Source organism: Callospermophilus lateralis, chromosome 1 (assembly GCF_048772815.1).
Source record: "Callospermophilus lateralis isolate mCalLat2 chromosome 1, mCalLat2.hap1, whole genome shotgun sequence".
NCBI lineage: Eukaryota > Metazoa > Chordata > Mammalia > Rodentia > Sciuridae > Callospermophilus > Callospermophilus lateralis.
The window spans coordinates 38,527,116-38,549,419 of NC_135305.1; the positions used below are offsets into that span (position 1 = coordinate 38,527,116).

Sequence of the window (22,304 nt, forward strand, 5' to 3'; positions counted from 1 at the left end):
AGGAGAAAATTTAGGAGGTAATGGATACACTTATGGCTTTGATAGCTTCATGCATATATTCTTATCCCCAAACTCAGCTAGTTGTATAAAGTTATGCATTTTTTAAGTATGGGGATACATTCTAAGAAATGCATTATTAGATAATTTCATCCATGTACATTAGAGAATATATTGATAAAAACTTAAATAGTACAGGCTGCTACATACCTAGTGTGTGTAACTATATGTGCCACGATTTTATATGATTGGCAGTGGAATAGGTTTGTTTACACCAGCATTTCTAAAACACATGAGTAATATGTTGCTCTTACAAAGTCACAATAGCTATAGCATCACTAGGTGATAGTAAATTTTCAGCTTCATTATAATCTTATGGGACCACTGTATATGTGGTCTATGTTGACCAAAACATTGTTATGCAGCACGTGACTTCACATTAAATATGTACGCCTTTTATATGTTAATCATTCCTAAAAACAATAATTAAAAATACTTCTGGGAAGTGAGAGCTAGAGGCTGAGGGAGATGAAGACATCCTGGCCATAAAAAGATAGATAGTTTTACCCTAGAATGTAGGAAGCGACTCTGGTGGTCACTTGGATATTTTTGAATTTGACAGATATTTACAGGTAGACCCTGACAATATTAGTCCTTAGTTGCTGCTATTAATGCCAACTAATTGGTACCAATAACTAAACAGCTTGGTGGTTTATGATATAAAAGTAGAAGTGGCAGATACCATTAATAAAGATGTTTTCATAAACAAAGATTAAATAAACAAGTGCTCAGAAGTTAGTACAGTAAATCTGCAATACCAAGAATAGCACATTTTCTGTTTTTTTTACAGAAAATGTATATTTATTTAATGTTTTTAGTTGTAGTTGGATACAATACATTTATTTTATTTTTATGTGGTCCTGAGGACCGAATCCAGCTCCCTGCACCTGCTAGGTGAGTGCTCTACTGCTGAGTCACAACCTCAGCCCCAGAAAATGTATATTTTAACTATGCAACAGTAATTGTTTAGTGCTAAATAGGCAATGTACTATTGAGACATATTCTAAATGATGACTCATGAATGAAACAAATATAAATATATATTCTCTTAGTTGGATACTATATACTTTTTGAGAATGTTCTTTTACATGTTTTAGTTATTTTAATAATCTCTTAAATTTTCATTTTACCTCAGCTGATTTATTATTTACTAAAAACCCCAACTTTTAAAACTGAAAACCTTCCTTAAATTTCAATACTTTAGCATTTTCTGGGAGCTGATTATGTGCTTGGCATTGCCTTAGTTGGAGACTATATAGGTTAATATTGTTTCTTTCTTCCACAAAATAATTTAAACTAGCCATTCACCTATTGCTATTCCATAGACTAAAACTATATACATATAAGTAGATATGTGTTGGCATATATCCTTGATTCTGAGGAAACTTCCAATAGTTAACAAAATTTAATTTTTAATGATCTGGGACCTGACTTAATAAATGAGCTCTTCAGTTTTTCCAGTACAATAGTACCTGTTTTTTCAAGGAAAGAAAATAAATTGAGGGAAAGTACAGAAAGAAATAGAAATGAACTTGGACAATAATGTAGGTGAACAAATCAGAATGGGAGGAATGCATAAACAAACCATAAGTTTGAAGGAAAAAACATCATAGTAAGTGAGGAATATTAAATGAGAATTTAAAAAATGCAAATCAGAGGTCTTGTTTTATAATATTGACTACAGCAGTTATGCAGTTACTGTGGATTCTAATGCTGGTTTCATGGAAAGTATAGCTTTCAGCATTTGTTCTCATGTCCAATTGCTCCAATATTTTGAATTGAATATAAACACCATTTGTAGGAGCATGAACATGTATGAGCTTCCTTTTCACTTATTATAGATAAAGTGCATGCTTTATTTATTTATCACCCCAAGATCTCACTCTGTTCCAAATGCAGCACTTTCAGGGAACATGCAAACAATAAGACAATGGAAGACTTTTGACACTTCTGCAGTCACTCAGTCTCATTATAAAGGGGGAAAGTAGACCCAAAGCAGACCCAAAGAAACTGTTGACCCTAAAATAGAAATTATCAAGATTATTTTAAAAATAACTTAAAAAAATCTTCAAAATAATTTTCATCAAGATTATTTTTCAAATGTTGAATTATGTACCTATCTTTTGAGAATAAAATTAAGCTTCCTCTTATAAATTACTTGACATGAATCATCTATTCCTCTAGAAATCCACAGCAGCATACAGGTCTCCTAGGTACAATAATTGGAGGACCTTGGAGAAGACCTTTTATTGCTCTGTACTTTTCCTTTTGTGAGGGTGCGGGGGTGACCTGGGCAAGTTGCTCAAAGTTTCTGGAACTCAACCCCTTCATCTAAAATATAGTAATAACGATGCCCACATTATTCTGTACAAGTGATCTTTTTTTTTTTTTTTTTTTTTTGAAGTTCAATGTAAAATTTATGTTTTAGGGGCTGGAGGTGTAGCTCAGTGGAAGAGCATTTGGCCCTGGGTTCAATTTCAAGTATTACCAAAAACAAACAAACAAAAAAATAAGTGAAATAATAAGTAACAGTTGTAATTTATATAATTGCTAAGTGCTAAGTTAGTTCTGTACCTGGCATAGTACTGGATGTAGGTTCAATCAATACTTGTTTTCTGATTAAATCACTATAATATGTTAGATGGTAAAGATAAATGATATGTCCTCCACTGTCTAACAAATGAAGAATTCATTTTATTTACCTAATAAATAAATGTGTGAATGCTATGGTTTAGATATAAGGTGTTCCCTAAAAGCTCATGTGTGAGACAATGCAAGAATTTTCAGAAATGAATGATTAGATTATGAGAGATGTGACCTATACAGTGGATTAATCCACTGATATGGATTAACTGGGCAGTAACTCTAGGTTGGTAGGATATGACTGGAGGAGGTAGTTTACTGGAGATGTGCCTTTAGGGTTTATGATTTGTTCTTGGTGAGTGGAGCACAGTGCTCTCTCTCTCTCACCACACCCCCACCCGGGCCCTGCCCTCTGTTGCTTCCTGGTCACCATATCCTGAGCTGTTTTCCTCCACCATGCCCTTTCACTATGATGTTCTGCCTCACTCAGGCCCAGAGCAATGGAGTCAGCCAACCATGGACTGTAATATCCGGAGCCATGAGCCAAAATAAACTTTTCTTTCTCTAAATTGTTCTTGCCAGGTCTTGTAGTCACAGTAACAAAAAAAAAAAAAAAAAGGTGACCAAAACAATATATATTTATAAAATAAATATATGTAAAATAAATTAAAAACCCAATAATAATGTACTTCCTCATGAATAATTTGCATTAAGGTCCTCATTAAAGATAATATGAAGCCATAAAAATAAGCCAAATATTATTTCCTAATTTCTTTATCTTAAAGTTTTAAATATTTTGAATAATGCATATACTTTTATAATACTGCCTTTTTAAAATTTATAATTTATAATTTTTATAATTTATAAGTAAATAAACATATATATGTACATGTGTGTGTGTGTATACACACACACATATATATATAGTTATGCTCTATAATAATTGTAGAGATTCTAGACCCAGAGGATATGAAGTCCAAACATTTAAACTTTACATCCAAGACACCTTAGGTTTCCCAGTTTCGCTTTGATGCTAATTTTTTTACTCTCTCTAGAACCTGAGGTGTGAACAACATGGAGGCATGATATGCTTGTGAATGGAACTAATGAGTAATGCAAATCAGCCTCTTCAACTTTATACACACCTACTTATCTTAACATCCTCATCATTATCTCCAAGAGGCCATTCCTGATCCTATCAGCTTCCTTCCAGGAAGAACTCACTACCTCAGTTGTGATTTGCATGTGCTGTCTTTCTTCTATTGCCATGAGAAAATGCCTTTAATATTTTACTGGTTCTTTTGTGCCATTCTTCCTATAATAAAAAAAAAAAAAAAATAGGTCCCTGAAAATTGGGTCTGTGCTTTGTTTAGTTTGGTTTTGTCAATATATTCCAGCACTTAGAATGCCTCAATGTCTTTAATTTTGTTGAATAAAAAAGTAGTTCAATAAATGTATAGTAAATGAACTAATAAGCAATGTAACAATGACACCAAAGTAATCCTGTGTTTCTGACATGGTACCCCAGAAGAGCTATTATATGTCAGTCCTGGGCAGCAGAAAATGGACTGCAAACTCATTTGGGTTAATTCAGAAGAGTTTAATAGAAGGTTTTTTTGTTTTGTTTTGTTTTACAGGCACATTCCCACTCTAAGGTGATGAAGAAAAGAAAGGAAAAGATTTTGTAAGCACCCAGGAACACCTAGAGCTAAGGAGAAAGCTTCTGGACAGGGATCGTGGTCTTTGTTAGAGGAACTCTGTTCTGCTGAACCATGAAGAGACAGGAATAAATTCCCCAACTTCTCTATCTTCCCACCTTCTGCTATACCTATATTGCGACCATCTCCTACTGGTAGAATCCCACCAGAAATCAGAAAACTAGGGGCCTCATGAATGTTCTGCTCCAAGGTCATCCTCAGGCTCAGGCACCGTGGCGGGAAGAATGAGGCTTGACAGTGGACCTCTAATCTGTTGTAATACACTGCCTAGTTGGTTCCATATTTTGAGACAGGTACAGGTTTTCTTTTTTAGCCATCTACAGTCTACATAAGAGCATGGACATATTGAATGACTTTTTTTTTTTTTTAATAATTCTTTAGTCAGGTGTGGTCAAGGGGCAGCAGAGATAAGCTCATAAGAAATCAGAATAAATATCTGGCAGGCATATCAATACTTTGGATATTAAAAAAAGTTTTAAAATCTAAATGCCTGCTATTCATGAATGGAAAGTAGTAATTTTATAAATGGATTCTGAATAACCTAAGAGGAGTCAGTGTTACTTTAAATAGTGGGCAATTTTCTTCCTTTTTTTTTTTTTTTCAGTAAGAGTAGAATTAAATTTGCAATTTCACCGATCCAAAAGTCATAGTGTGGAAATGGGTCCTCAGGAACCATATATCCGCCAAGTACAAAACTTTGCAGGTGCTCTCAAGACCATGGAGAGCTATGGTATTCTGTATGCACTGTATGTAAATTTGTCGTGATATTTCACTAAAAAATTGATTCATGGAACATGCTGAAAATTAATTAACTTTCTGCCAAGAAAGATACATACGGTTTTATGATCACAATTTCAGGTATGGTTTTTGTTTGGGTTCATAAGAATCACAGAATATGGAAGGCATTTAGAGAATTTTTTTTTTTTAGCTCTCTCTTCTATCACTGCCCACACCACTACACATAGTTTTACAGATGAGGATACTGAGTCCCAGAAAGATTAAATGACTTTTTCAACTCTGTGTATCATGAATGCTTAGTTTTCTTATGTAGTACTTATGTTTCCTAATCATCCATTAGTTAAATTCCTCCCATTAATTCAGCCAATTTCAGACTATTGCAGTGCCAATAGTTTTATACCACAATTCTAGAAAGCAATGCTAAAACATAAACTTGAATCAGTTAACAACTGGTGTTCTAAAGTGAAATAGAAATCAAACAGAAAGAGGTTGACTGTCTTGAGAAGAAATGTAATTTTCTGGTCAACAATTTTTAATTTTGAAGATGAGAAAAGGTGTGTCAAGAATATTGGAGCTAGAAAGAATAATCAGAAAGCCACCTAAGAAGCATCATTCATGACTATCTGAAATGCTCTGGCTGGAAATATATAGGTACTTAAAAGAAAAAAATGAAATTGATAAGGCAAATGAAAAATAATAAGGCATTGTATCAGTATTTCTAGGGGTGGTTAGATTATTTTGTTCTTCATTTTTCACCCCTCCTTATTTGTGCCTGAGTGTTTGCTGTATGCATTTATTTAGAATCTGCATAGACCTCCTGCTTTTGGATTAGCCCACAAAAATCTTTTTAAGATTCTAATTCTGTTTTATTCCCTCAGGAATTTACTGAATTTCCCACACTTCTGGGCAGTGTTTCCATTGGACTTGTAATTACAATTAATTGTCTTTGTCAGACAATGTGACAAAATAAAGTGCATTCAAATGGAAGACATTTTCAAGAGTAGGCACTACTCTCCACTAAATGCCTTTGTGTTTGAGCAGATTTCAGACTTTTTCCTAAAACACATTGTGCCTTCTTTGTGCATATTCTAGAGGTGAAATGGGACAGCTAAAGCATTGTAGAGGTGGGGATGGCTCATGGCAACACTTTAGATCAAGGATTATGCTGGCTATGATCTGGAGATAGCTGCCTCCTTTTGCCCATCCTCCACTTCACTTCCAACAGCTTCTCTCAGCCAGGAGACTAGGGAACAATATTTCCCTTAATTCTCCAATAGCTACACTTCCCCTGTGAGTCAGGGGCTCCTAAGGACTCTCCTCATATCCTCTGTGGCTCATCCATGCTCCCTCCCTATTGAGATCACCACTAGAAAGACCTTGGATAGGGCTCACAGGACTGAGTACTGTTTCCTTCAGAGGAGTTCATTTCATGCTTCATATTCTAGGTCCTGCTTGTCCATCCTGTAGATTTCAGGGTTTATCTTGAAGGAGGATCCTGATTTATCATAAACACACTCCATTTCCTTTTTTCTCCACTTATTTCTCCATTTTTCTCCTCCTCCTCCTCCTTTTTTTTTTTTTTTTTTTTTTTTTTTTTTTTTTTTTAGCAGTAGATGTTTATCTCCTTATTGGTGTTTCTGGATGATTTCAACGTAGAAGAGGGGCATAAAACTTCATTTATTCGCTCATGTTTAATCACAAACTTCATTTGGTAATACCTATATGATATTTCACATATGGAAGCTCCATGATTTAACTAGTCATTTATTGATAAAATTCAGGCTGTCTTTCTATAATGTGTTACAATGAGAGTTGTACATATATTTGTATATTTAGATATATATTTTAGAAGAAATTCCTAGGAGAGGAATCACTGCCAAAAGTTATGCACAGAATTGATTTACATCAGATTAGATTATCCATCAGGCCATTATTTTAACTTTCTTCTAAGTGGAATTTGGGGCCTGTGCAAGTTTAATGCATGAATGAAAGTCTTCCTTAATTTCACGAAAGTCTTTTCTTAATAAGTTTTTGTCCTGTCCTAATTTTTCTTTCTATTTCCAGGCACACCAGATATATTTTTTTACATAATCTTCAAGGTATTTTTACAATAATCTTCAACATGCAGTTATTCTTTAAAAGATAGTTTACTTTGTGTTTCTTTATACCAGTGGTTCTTCTTACCACTAGTTTTCTGGTTTTTTTTTTTTTTGTTTGTTTGTTTCTTGTGTGAATTTCATTTCTGTTCTTATTTTATAATTCTTCTCTATTTCTTTTTTCAGTTCTAAAAAATTATTTTATTTGTGTGTGTGTGTGTTTGTGGTGTGTGTGTGTGTGTGTGTGTGTGTGTGTGTGGTGCTGGGGAGTGAACCCAGGACCTCACTCGTACCAGTCAAGTGCTGTGCCACTGAGTTACTTCCCCAGCAATTTATCTCTGTTTGAATAAAGGGCAGTGATTCACAGTGGGCTTTCTAGCTCAGTCTCAAATCTTTCTGCTTTGGGTTCAGAAAACCACATTTCACCTAATGTCTTTGGTTTCCCAGAGAAACGCTCAATACACTTTCATATCAACTCTTGGCCTGGGTAAGGCTCCAGTCAAGCCTAGCTAGAAGTCATTGGTTCTCAGGAAGCTGCTGGTGTCCAGATATGTGTTTAGTGATTCAGAATTCTCTTCCATTCCTTGTGGAAACGTTAAACCCTCAGTCTGCAAGCTGCTAGTCTTCAGTTGGTAATGATTCATGGTGGGCTTTCTAGCTCAGTCCTGCCTACTCACCATTCTGCTTATAATCAGACTCAAGGGTGTTTCAGCAGCCCCTTTCCCTGCCCCATTAAGGAGGTGGCACTGACTTGATTTTGAATGTTCACAAAAGCTGGCAAGACATAATGCCCCCCTAAGTTTCTTCCCTCAGTTAGATCTCATTTTACCATGCTGCCAAATCTTCTGTATCAATGGTGGTTTGTTTCTGTGACTGTTTCCTATTGTCATAAAAGAATGGGCTTTCATTTGCGCTTTTTATTCTTACAGATTTCAGTCTGTTTGAAAGCAGGAAATAGGGCAGATTTATCATCTTCAGTTTGAGCATTTTAGCAGCATTTTTTTATTTACTTATGACAGCTTCCCCAAGATCCTTAGGTTTATCTGGCTAAATTCATTTAGTTATTATAAGAGGACATTTTAAACCTTGTTGAATGACTTTTCTTTTATCCTCTTACATGATAAAAGTGTTTCTGAATGTGATGGAATGTCAAACGCTTTAATTATTAAATCCTTGACTTCTGGTCCTGTGCTTTGGTGATGTTACTGTTTTACTCTTCACTTTATTGGCTTCATGATATTATACTGTAATTTTGAGTAAAATATAGGCCCAAATGCCTGGTTTTTGTCACTTTTTTCACTAGGGCTTTAACTTTCTTGATCATACATGATAATTCATAATAAAGAAAAATTATAATATCAATTTAATTGTTTAATATAAAGTTTGATTCATACCCTAATATGTCAAGAACATATGTAACTATCATTTTAGTGTTATAGTTTCATACAATATTTCTAATAAAATGTAAGCTCCTGACAAATAATTTGCACATGTTTAAGTTTATTTGCTTAATTCAAACAACTGGGTGGGAATATTAGGCTCTATGCAATGGTAGCTAACTATCCTAATTACACTTTTAATTGAGTAGTCAACATTAAATTACATGTCTACAGCATACTAACTCAGTGGCAGCAGGAGACAACTCAAGTTGCCTTGGAGGCTCATTCCATTACTTGACAGGAGCCAAGTAACTAATATAACTGTAATAACCCCAGGAAAAAAAATCAGAAAAATCTCTGGAATAAAAATAGAAAAGAGCAAAACAAGGCTTGCACGGAAAATGCCCATCTCTCTCCCTCTCTCTCTCTCTCTCTCTCTCACACACACACACACACACACACACACACACACCTTCAAGAGCTTGTGAGAACCTGGAGAATGAAGGCAGGAAAAACAGCCACTAGCAAGGCCAGGGCAGTGGAATGAGGACACCAAAATGGAGAAAGAGCAAAGTACTATATTGCTGGAAAAGAAGCACAACTATATGTATACAAAAAAGGCAAATATCCTAAAAGGAGCAGCTAGAACCAGGCTATTATGAGAAAGAGTTTGATCTTAGATTAACACATTTGTTTTATTTACTCATTTATTTAAACTACATCCTCTTCCAAAAAGGATTTCCTCCATATTTCAAAATCCATACATAGCAAAATCACTAAGGCAAGAATGGGTAAAGGAAAAATACTGAGGGTGAGAGAAATGATAAAGCTAGTGGGAAAGGCTGGTAAACAGCGTAACATGCCACACAATCCTCTTTAGCTTCCCAACAGCCAGAGTAAACAGGAAAATGTGATCTGTTTCCAGGGGACGTGAGAGAAACAATCCAGCTGCTCACCAGAAGCATATGGGTTGAGACTTCAGTGAAATTTATCTTATGCTTTTAATCAAGAGAACAGACTGTGTGATAAAGTAGATGACACTCTCAATGTCATTTTTACAATAAATATGATATAAAATTCTGAGTAATGATACTATAATTTCTTCAGTTCAGTCCAAATCATAACTTCATAAATATTTCAGTAAAAGCAATTATGCAAATGATCCAGATATGCCACTCCCAGATGGTCTGGTTTATCCAAGAGCAAAATTGAGAATGTCCAGAGAACATCATATCCTTTAGATAATCCTCAATGAATCTTATTTTCACAGCAAATAAATCATAAATGAGGTAGTCTTTCATAATCTACTCATTATGTACCCAAAGATAATTTGCCAAATAATTTCCACCTAAGAAACACAGCCAATTAATTATGTTTTCTAAGCTAGGCCACTCATGATTAAACACCTTTTACTTACTTTTTTTTCTGCTGATTCCTGTTTTCTTCTCTGGAGAGAGTTACCCCATTTTATAAAATGTGCAAGAAAATTATACTTAGGTATAGCTCCCTAGGTCATTGTTAAGAGCGGATTTTGTTTATAGGGTAATTTTGAAAATGCTATAAACTTGAAGAGATTAGAAGTGTGCCTTGTTCTATTAACACACCAAAATAAGTATCTAAATTTAAAATCCCTATACTCCAGTCTTTATGTATTTTTTTTTCTTTGATCATAGAGAGAAACAGCACTATTGACCTAACTAAGCAGTGTCTTCTCCTGGAGAGTTGCTCATGTGCTAGACTTTTGAAAGGAAAGTTTGAATGCACTCAAGCAGTTTAGGACCTTTAACATGAGCAAAATAGAAACGTGGAGAACCCCACAGAAACAGATCAAAAGCCTTAAGCTTAGGGGTCGCTCACACTTGGTTGTGCAGGTGTGTATAGGTGTGTATTGCAGAAGTTTTAAACAGTGGTCTTGACAGATAGACCCGTGTGGTTAACAATAATAAAATGTTACCTCAAATCAGCAGTTTTCCCGGTCTTGTTGGTGCACATGACCTCCCTGGTCTGATATCCAATCTGGATGTCCCAATATTTGTTCTCTTGTCGGTTCTGTCTGTTCCTGTTTCTCTTTTTCTTGATAAGTTCCCGGGCCTCTGGGTCCTTGACTCCTTTGCCTCGGTCCTTTTCCCGATCTTTATTCTTTCCGCGTCTCCTGGCCTGCCTCACTTGCCTGGAGTGTGGCATGGAGCACGAGCTCCAGGGCCCCACCTGCAAGCTGTACATGCTCTCCTCCGCCTCGCAGGGGCTGGACTGGCACACCTGGAATTCGGTCAGGTTTGGACAGCCAGAGCCTCCAAACTGCGGGGGCGCCACAACATGCCGTGTCCGATGCTGGAGTCCGCTTCCACAGGTTTTGGAGCACTCGGACCACGGGGAGAACTCAGACACGATGCAATCTTGCTGGCAAGGAATGAGGCAAGCCTGTTCCAGGAGAGGCTTGGGCTCAAAGTACTCACAGATGATGTCCTCGGCAGGCATGTCTTTGTCTTTCTGGATGCACGTTATCTCTCTCACCTGAATGCCTTCTTCTCCCTTGATACACTCCAGGGGTTTCTCTAGGCTTTTTGAAATCACCGGCTGACACTGATTCCAGGGTCCCAGCCTCCAGTCGTACAACTCTTTGTGCCAGTCACAAACTTTGAAACAGTTTTGCTGGTTACTGGGTCTTCCAGCCTGCTTACAGTTGCTATGCAACGTCGTCCAGCCCTCCACGTGAGCACACCACACAGCCCTGGTTTGGATGCCTCCTGGACCACATTCGTCTCCCATGCATCGGCCCCATGGACCTAAAAAACAACGCAGGAGTTAACAGTGCCACTAAAAGAAAACGACAAGTCACTTCACGTTCCAGACAGATTCCTCAAGACCTAGTACATTAACTTCCCTGAAGTGTAATAAAGTAGGTCTCTATAGGAACCTGTCAGAAAGGAATAATCTTTACCAAGTATTTTTACAATAGGGAACTGTGTCACGGTGCCTATATAAGGTAACTGCTGGGGCAATTTTACTTTGGGTCCTTTTGGGATTACTGAAAGTTTGCTTTTATTCATTTCCTTCACTTTAGGTAGTTAGAAATCCTGGCTCATAAAGGACATCAGAAATTAGTCACAGCGAAAACCTATTACTCCTGCTTCACAACCATCAAATCCATTCTAGTAACTGGCAAAGAAAATGGCCCCTGGTGAAAAAGCCTGCTTCTCCAGCAGACTTTACTTTTCTTGGGCAATTAACTACTTTGTAGAACATACTCTCTTTCACCTAATTTTTTATTGTTATGGCTGTAACTGCAAGGGTCTAATAGTTGTGTACTGTACCTCCTGACAAAATTTAAAGTGTTGCAGTTCTGGTCACCAAAGCTGAGAATTGAAAAAAAAAAAAAAAAATTCCTCATTTAATCACATTCAGGGTTTAAATTTACAAAAAAAAAAAAAAAAAAAAATCAATTTTTCTCACTTCTCTAGTCAAGTATAGACATGAATAAGGAAATTTAAATTCAACTGAAAGACCTTTTTCAATTTTCTGGATGTTTTGTTAAGGGGTAATTAGGGGTTTTATATATTCATTTTCTAAATATGAACTATTTGGTATTATAGAGTTATTTTTAGGGAATACTTAAGTCCATGCCTTTAACAAGACAGATTTGTACCTTAGAATCCTTCTTAGAAAAGAGAGAGAGAAAGCTTGTATTTTTAGTACTATTTCTTTTTATAAGGTAAATAATAAGATTTTCAAAGCTTTAACAGACAAATTCCAATTTATGAAATTAGAACTACATTTGAAAAATGTAGAGATCATATTCGTTCCATGAACTTGAGAAATTCTTCGATGACCCTCAACTGTCTTCAACAGGTTGTGAGGGAAGGTAAGGACCAGGTGAGGACTCTAGGGTCCTCCGTCCACACATGCACACTGCTTCCTCCTTCCTCATTATTGCTTCTATAAAAAAAGCTCTATTTTACTATTATTTTTATTCATGTGGTGATTATATATTAGGCTATGTCTGCAAGAGGCTTCTGCAGCTAAAGAGTGAAAACCTTTAAAGTAGGTCAATGGATTCATTCTACTGATGGGAATAACAAGAGACAGGAGGGGCAAGTGATTTGCCGAGTTTACATCTTGAATGAATAACACAACCATTCTAGACTTGTCGATCCAGTTCTTCTGACTTTTAGTCACAAGATATAACCTGGATTTTAGAGATTAAGGTTCAGACAACTTCTCCTATGCAAAACAATTATTAGCCTACACAGAATGAAATATGAAAAATCTGCTTACCAAATTTAATTAAAACAGACAATTTTGTTTACCAAGAAAGAGTTTTAAAATTTGATTTTTTCTTCCTTACAAACAGCATAATCAAATTGTAAGTGGAAAGAAGCTTACTATAAATACTACAACTAACATTGTAACTGATCATTTCTGCATTGAAAATAAATATGTTATACTTTATTTGTAATATGTGCATTGTTTCTTTATAAAGTTCTATGAAAAGAGCCATCAAGAACTTATAATGTATAAGGAAACAGTCTTGCCAGAGTATTGATCTGAAGACTTTTAAAACTTAAAAACCCAATGGATAGACTGGCTGTAGCTCAGCGGTTCCTTCGACACAGAATGTACAACCAATGGATGTTTTACATTTTCATTATACAATACTAAATGATGTTTTAATCCTACTTTTAACTTCCCAAAGAAAAAATATATATTCACAATTCTGGTGATGTTTTCTTAGAGACTGACCAAGTATTCAATTTGGTAATCACAAAACCTAAGACACTTTTCAATAAAAAAAATAGGAGTATGTATAAAACTTTAGAATTATTTTACACATCTTGACATTTATTTTCTTTTCCCATTGTACCTAAATAAAATAGTAATCCATATTTTTCACCTTGAAGACAGCAAATAAATCTATCTGTATATTAGACTCTCAAGAGCAAATTACATGCCATTAGGTTTGAGATTCAAAAGATAAGAGTCTTGTACATATTCAGAATTCGCCAACAGAATTCAGGAAAATTTCTTGATACATTAATGTTTTCTATCCTTAACATTAATTATGAAATTATACTGATTAATCAGATTGGAGCTACTAGAAGTTACTCTTTTATCCTTGAAGTAAAATCAAAATATTTTATATCAAACTTGTAAAACTGGCACTCAAAAATACTCAACTTATATGTTTACTTTGGCTGAACTATTATTGATTTGCCTTAACTAATTAATGAAAATTAATATTTTATTATATTTCTATAATTGTGACTTGACTTCACGTCTGTGGGTATTGCTGTTTAAGGAAAACACACATACCTCAAATGTTTGTTTTTCCTTATACTATGAAACAGAACTAAACAACACTATCTAATTCTTAAATTTGAAAATTACCCTAGACAAGATATAAAATGATTGAAGTTTTACATTCATAAATCAAATTGTAGCAAAACTCTGGGCTTTTTTTTTTTTTTAAAGAGAGAGAGAGGTAGAGAGAGGTAGAGAGAGAGAATTTTAATATTTATTTTTCAGTTATCGGCGGACACAACATCTTTGTTTGTATGTGGTGCTGAGGATCGAACCCGGGCCGCACGCATGTCAGGCGAGCGCGCTACTGCTTGAGCCACATCCCCAGCCCTGGGCTTTTAATTTACTTCTAAAATAAATGTGAAGTTGTTTACCTCAAAAATGATGGATGGTTCATGAACCTAAAAAGGGAGAAATCTCTTCTCACACATTCTCAGAGTACCCTGGATATTTCACACATTGTGCTTATCATAATTTCAATGAGTTTGTGGAATAATTGCCCCTTGAGGACAGGCCTTTGTCTTGTACATACCATATACATAGAACAGGTTCAATAATATGTACAGAATAAATGAATAAAATCAGAAACAAAATCAAGAAAATAATTCCAGTTAATTTATGGTACAACATACAGATGCTTGTTTCACAGGTACTTGAAGATAAAGACAAAACATGCTTTTCTCTTAAGCCAGTCAAAATTATCTCTGATTATCTAAGACTTTTGGTTTTTATGCACTTACTGAATATATAAGAAGGTGCCAGTAACATATTTTATTAATTTAAAAAACAGATACATATTAAATTACAATCAGAACCCACAGTATAATCTCTTAGAACTTCAACTTTTCATGCTAACTTTGTAAAATATTATATAATGCAAATATTTATATCTCTAACATGTTTTATATACATATATTTATGATTATATATAAATTATATATAATTTATGGCTGTAACTAAATGTAAATAGACACAAGATTTTGACATTGCTTTGAGGGATAATTTTAGAATATCATAGGTATAAATTGTATTTCTTCTTACTAAATATTCTTTGCCTTTTGAGATATTTATAAAGCACCTTTTCAGAAATAATGTTTGACTACAATATGAAAATAAAGTATTTTATTTCTACTCAAAATGTAAATGCCTTTAAAAATAAGAATAATGGTATCTTATTTATGAAGCCATAAATCAAATGTACTTTTTCTACTTTGTAAAGAACAAAAATGTACTTCCTAAAAGGTGCAGGGAATATGTTTTTGTTCTTTAGGAAAAGTAAAATTTTTCTACTATGGTCATCTCTTTGAACATCAACTTTTTCATCTTTTTTGTTGTTGTTAAATAATGTTGACATTACTACAGAAATTGTTCATCTATGATAATAGTTTTCTGAAAAGTTAATTTTAAAATTACTAGTTACATATAGAAATATGGATGGGAGTTTTCTCAAAAGCATAATTTATTCATTAGAAAAGTAAGATAATTCCAGGCTAGTGGCACACGCCTATAATCCCAGTGGCTCAGGACACTGAGATAGGAGGATGACAAATTCGAAGCCAGCCTCAGCAATGGAGAAGCGCTGAGCAACTCAGTGAGGCCCTGTCTCTAAATAAAATATAAAATAGGGCTGGGGATGTGGCTCAGTGGTCGAGTACCCCTGAGTTCAATCCCTGGTACCAAAAAAAAAAAAAAAAGTAAGATAATTCTTAATTTGATGTTGCTCACTAGATATAAGGAATATCACATGTGTATATACATCCTTTTACATGTTATATTTATACAAACTTCACACTTTCACTAGTAAAATGGAATAATTAGTTACATTCCATTGTTTCATTGCATCTTTTTAATTTCCTGGCTTACATTTGGATGAATTTTGTCTATTACTCTGTTCAAAAAAGAGAGAATTGAGTTTGCAGATTTTAGTATTATAGTCATTACATGGTTTATGTCAAATATCAGCAGGAAGAAAGAGACGGAGTTCAAGAAAACTTTTAGACTATCTTACACTGATAATAAGTAAGAATTTCTGAAGTTTACTTAGGTAACAAGGAAGAGCTTACATTATAAATACAAATACATTTTAATTCCCATTGCAATAAGATTATCACAGATTCTTATTAAGCAGCTGCTCACAGATAACACTGTTGGGTTTATTTTATTCAAAGTCTATTTACATTGAGAACCAGAAGATAGTGTATCCCAAGGAAACTCCACAGAGATCTATAAAAGCACCTACTGATGCAAAAATAAAAGAATAAAATGCATGAAGGCACCAGTGAAAGCAGAAGTGGCAATATAATCATGACAGAACCTAAAAAGAACTCATACACCTTGTAGCCTTTAACGGCTGTCTTATCTTTTCATTGCACCTTGGGTATTGCACGTGTGTGCAATTAACTATCTCTTAAAAGATCAGATCTCTCTCATAGTACTCCTGATGGAGGGTTGTCTACTTCTGCTCTCGAAGCAGTCTTGAAATAATCACACATTGAATAGGAAGAGGGCCACATCAAAAATTGTTCTTGACAACTAAGAATTGTTAACCCAATTAGCTAACATGTTTCTAGGTGCACAAATGCTTTAAAACACATTTGAAAACACAATACTTAAACTACTAGGGAAAACACAACGTCTCCTACCTAGTACAAGAGTGTAATATTTAATGTCAGGTGTCTCTGCATAAATATTGAAATTTAGCCCCACAATCTAATATTAAGAGTGAGAGGGAGTGGTAATGAAAAAATGGTAAGGGAGATTGTTTTTAAACAAGAACAGTAAGAATTTCTACTGGTTTAAAACTTGTTTCCTTTATTGTTCATGTTCATGATTATTTAAAGAGAGCTTGGCATCTAATTGAACAAAAACAAAGGATAGGCAGCTTTCGCCTTAAGGGATTGGATAATGGCCCTTATGCATGGAAATGTATTCCTGTGTACAGATTTCTAAGATTGTGTTTAGTCAGTATCATGCAAAATGTTTCTAGGATGTGGGTCAATAAATATGTGTGGAACACTTAGCTTGACAGATTTTATGTAAATCTAGAGAGAAACATTGGATGTCTTATTCAACTAATAGGGAGCTAAACAACTGCTTATATACCCCAAATATTTATGTAAGTGGTAGACTAACAACACAAATATTTTCACTTGCAATCAATGTAAGATTATGCAAAGCTGTGACAAAACGTTAAATGAATGCTACTTGGCTCAGTTTCCATGGGTTACAACTTTAAATGTGATTCTTCACTAACTTCTCACAAACATCGATAAAGTAATGAAATTATTGTTATTCTTGCTAAAAAGGATTGTATAACATGTCTATTCTCTTCATGTCATTCAGAACTCTCTCTTTATTTCAGTCTACAAAGGACTGCCTTTTAAATTTAAAATTAGTATTTCCCCCACCATATTCAATACTGACTTCTTCTAAGACTGTTTTTTATATGTCAAGGGCATGAGAACAATAAAAGGTTGAGTCTATAAAAGGCCACATTATTGACAGGTGGCCAGCAACTGTTCCAAAGAGCCTTATAAAAGATAAACACTATAAAAGAAGCACGAGAAAATTATGCAAACTACTTTCTGTCCTTGTTTGCTATAAAACTCTCAAATGAGCCAGTTTCTTGTTTGACTAAATATGTTTGCATCCTTCAAATAAGATAATGTGTTTTCTCCTTCTGGATTTGATTGTGGAACAGCATGTCCTACTTTACCAGCAGGATCAAGGAGAACACAAACAGCTTAGTAATATATTAAACTATTTCTTGCATGCCATAGGATCATGTTTTAAAATTTATATTCAACTAAAAAAAGAAAAGAAAAACTTGTTTTTACCCAAGTGAATCAGTGTAAAAAATTAGAATGTTGCTAAATATTAGGAAAAAATATCAATCTCACAAATCCCATAACCTAGAAGTAACTGGTCTTCATAATTTACTTTCATCCTACTAGTCAATTAAAAAGTGCATCTAAATAAAATTGGGATTGTGCTACAATTATTTTTTAAAAAATTAAGAATATGACTTCACAATATTTTATACAAATAATTCATTTTGGTACACACATAAATATTTGACCTACAAGATAGTTAATTTCCTTTGCTCTTCATATTTTCATATTTAGATCTATACTACGGGTGCAGAGGAGTTTGTTCTATCAATTTACCATGCTTTATTTAATTGATATTTGTTCGCGACATTTAGCACTTTCTTAATGGTTCCCATATTATGAAGAAAGTTATAATGGATACTGGACCAATAACTTGGCCAAATGCTTTACAAAATTTTCAAACTTTTGACACACATAGATTATAGAAATAATGTAAAAATCCACTGAAGTATACCCTTCTACCAGGAATTTATGAGCACATTCTCTTTTCTCCCCTCGCCTCTTGATATCTGCAAACTATTACTGCTCCAAATCTGGGAGCCTATCTGGGGTCCTATGGGCTTATCTTCTTGGACAGTGAATCCTTTGACTATTTTGATCCAAAAGACAGTCTTTATTCCTTTAATTTCAATTCTCTTGTGTACTGTGGTCTAGAAAGACCTTAAAACTTCTGTAGAATTGACAATATCCGTTTTATTTTTTTCAGCACTGAAACATAATTTTGCTGTTATGTACTCTTTTGATCTTTTAAAAGAATTTTTCTGTGGGCAGAAACAAACATGTGGGTTTTAATTATCTGTTTTGAAATAGTCCCATAAATTAGTAATCAAAATACCCAGAAACTATGGCACTTAAAATTACACTAGTTAATTTAAGTATGAATGTGTGCTCTGCCTAGTAGACAACTTTGTAAAGATTTGTGAACACACAAACACAAAATAAATTTTGAATACTTACTGACCTAAAATAGGTCAAACTTTCATTTTAAAGAAAAGCAAAAGAAGAGCTCATGGTTTCTTTGACTTGAGTTTTAATTTAATTTAATTTAATTTAATTTAAAATATAACTCTCAAATGACAAATCAGTTTGGTGCATAAGTAGAGATCACTGTGGAAGTCAAGTTGAGCTTTCGTCTTCTATAAGTAATTAAACTTTAATAAGAAATTATATCAGTATCAAATTAAATGTTCAAAATTAGAACAGGCTTTTCAAATCTGATGAGAAATGAATGAGAAATCAGTGAGTAGGATAACTGATTTCATAATTGCTAAGTTCAATAATCTATTTTTAGGGTCTATCATGTTTGATCTTTCCTAAGAAAATTACTTAACCTCTGTGGGTCTTGGTTTCTACATTTGCAAGATAAAATATGAACTGTCATTAACCCCCATCATCTCCTAACACATGCCAAGTCTCACCATTAGGAGTTATATGGTTTGAATGTGAAGTGTCCCCCCAAAGCTCACATGGGAGACAATACAGGAATTTCAGAGGAGAAATGATTGGGTTATCAGAGTCTTAACCCAATCAGTGAATTAATCCCCTGAGATTGAGTGGTAATTGAAGTAGGAGGGTGTGACTGGAGGAGGTGGGAATTGTGGTGTGGCTTTGGAGTATATATATATTTGTATCTGGCAAGTGGGGACATTTCTCTTGCCATCATGTCATGATGGTCTGCCTCATCTTGAGCCTCTAGAAATGGAGTCAGCCTTTCTGGACAAAGACCTCTGAAACTCTAAGCCCTTAAATAAACTTTTCTTCCCTGAAATTGTTCTGGTCAGATCTTTTAGTCACAGCAGCAAAAAAAAGTTGACTAAAATAGAAATTGGTACTGAGATGTGGGGTCCTTGCTGTGATGAACCTGCCCATGTGGTTCAGAAGCCTTTTGAGCCTTTAGAATTGGTGGGAGGAATTTTGAGATGTGTAGCAGAGCAAGTTGGAAATATTTTAGATTGTTGTAAGTGGAGATTAATGACCAAAGTAGGTGGGAGCTCAGATGACCAGAATGACTTTAGGACCAGGGGAGGATTCTATTGGAATTTGGAGTATGATATGTTCTGCCTGAGAAGTTATCTGAATTTCACTTGTGTCCTGAAACTTTCTGTGAGGCTGATTTTAAAAGCGATAGACTTCTTAATCTGGTGGAAGAAATATCTAGACAGCAGAGCATTCAGGCGGTGGCTTGGCTATTGCTGGTGGCTTTTAGCCAAATTTATTGTGATAAACAGGAGCAGAAAACAGAGCGGAAAGATTCAGAAAAAGTGGATTTGAGAGGCAGGAGTGAAACTGGGACTAAGGAAGTTGCATTTGTTAAAGAAAGTACTACCACTAAAGAAATGCTGAAGACTTTACCTAGAGTCAATAAGAAAGGTGGCTTGAGGGCATCTCAGGCGCTGGCAAGACCACACCCATCTCAAGCTCAAGGGAGTAAAGGTGAAAGTTCTCCTGAGAATAGACTAATGGGGCACCCTTCTTGCACAAGGGGGTGTAGGAAGTTTTTTCAAAGTGCTCAGCCTACCAGACACTGAGAAGTTGCTGCAACAAGGGTCCCTGGTAGGGACTACTTGTTGCAACTAGCAGTCAACTACTAGTCAACTACTAGTTGACTACTGCTAGAGATGGAAGCAGACCTTGGTGTCAACCATGTGGTGCTGGTTCTGCAGGAATGCAGGATGCTAAAGTTCATGGAGGCTTCCACCAAGATTTTTAAGGAAAGCCTGGGAGGCCAGGCAAAGTGCAATATGGTTGGAGTTCCTGCAGGCACTCCCTGAGAAGGCAAGGTGTAGAGATTTGAAGAGGAAGCTAAAGCTGTAGTGGAGACCCCCATGATTAAAAAATGCCAGTACTGTGAGACATCATCTTAGGAAAGCTCCAGGAATTGAACAGAGACAAACCAAGAGAGAGGCCACTTGGGCTGCAACCAATAAGGCCACAGAGGCAGAACTACATCTGCCCTTTGGAGAGGACATCACAATGTCATGTGCCCCAGATGCCAGACGTGGAGCAACAGGCCTTGTTTGCCCAGTGGGATTTTGGTCTAGCTTTGGTCCTAATCCTTCTTTCTATACCCCTAATTTTGTGAATGGAAATGTTTACTTGATACCATTTTGAATTGGAAATTCATAGATTGCTTTTAATTTTATAGGAGCTCACAATGCAAGATTGTCTTGAGCCTCAGAGGAGAATTTGGCCTTGAACTTTTGGGCATTTTTGGAACTGTTGAAACTATAGGGACTCTTGGAAATGGACAAAATGTACTTTGCATTATCAGATGGTTTTAAGCTTTGGGGGGCCAGGAGCAGAATATTATTGTTTGAATGTGAGGTGTCCCCCAAAAGCTCACATGTGAGACAATGCAGAAACTTTAGAGGTGAAATTATTGGGTTATCAGAGTCTTTTTTTTTTTTTTTTGTCTTAACCCAATTAGGGAATTATTCCCCTGATAGGGATTAACTGAGTGGTAATTGAAGTGGGAGGGTGTGTGGCTTTGGGGTATATATATTTGTATCTGGCAAGTGGAGACCTTTCTCTCTCCTTCCTAATGGGAAGCTGCTTCCCTTTGCCACACTCTTCCTTCATGATGGTCTGCCTCACCTTGAGCCCATAGAAATGGGGCTGGCCTTCTGTGGACTAAGACCTCTGAAACTGTGAGCCCTTAAATAAACTTTTCTTCCCTGAAATTATTCTGTTCAGATCTTTTAGTCACAGCAGTGAAAAAGCTGACTAAAATAAGGAGGAAAATATGTGATAAAGTTGTGTAAAACCTTTTTGTTACACAAAAATAATCTCATTTTTATGTGATAATATTTTAAAGTGTGCATAATCAGAGATAATTTCTTTAGGGTAGACTCTATTAAAGTGAATAACTGGGTCAAAAGATTTGATGATTTTGCACTTTTGAAAATACATGTTGCTCAACTAACTTTTCATAGAAGCGTATGGAAATCTACAGCCCATCACTACATCCTGATAGGCATTAGCTATTGTAATAGCTGTTTTGTTAATTATATACATATGAAAAATCCCACTGTTGTTTCAATTGAATATTTATTACATATGACTTTGAACAGTTATCTTCTCTTCTGTGAATTGTTCTATTAGTTTCTATATTTTTCAGATATCTCATTGACTGTTGTTATCTCAACCTACTTATTTGATGATATGAACATTTTCTATGATCATTAAAATGTATTTTCTACTTGGGATTTTATGATATTTTTGTTTATGATATTTCCTATGTCTTTGATATGCAGGCTTTTCACTACCACAATCTTATATTCCCTTCTCTGTTTTCAACTGAAAATGAATTTTCAGGTATAGAGATTCATAAATATACATTAAAAAGTTTCATCTTTTTTATAGATTCATCTGAACAAAATAGATTTATCAGGAACTCATTCTGAGAATATTATAGGCCACTTTATGAACATTTTATTTCTTATGTAGTTTTACCATAATTTTACCAAGAAAATACATGTAGTATGATTGAAATCTACTTCTTAGTCTAAAAACATGGCATTAAGAGGTGCCTCAAACACTGTATTG

General features: G+C 35.0%; 1 protein-coding gene across 1 annotated transcript in view; it reads right to left on the minus strand.

The window, feature by feature from the left end:
• The window catches only part of Thsd7a (thrombospondin type 1 domain containing 7A), a 391,409-nt gene that overhangs the window by 213,178 nt on the left and 155,927 nt on the right, over nt 1–22,304 (minus strand). The window contains exon 2 of the mRNA XM_076861588.2: nt 10,526–11,357. Within this exon, the coding sequence (XP_076717703.2) occupies nt 10,526–11,357 (832 nt within the window). The remainder of the gene's footprint in view (nt 1–10,525; nt 11,358–22,304) is intronic.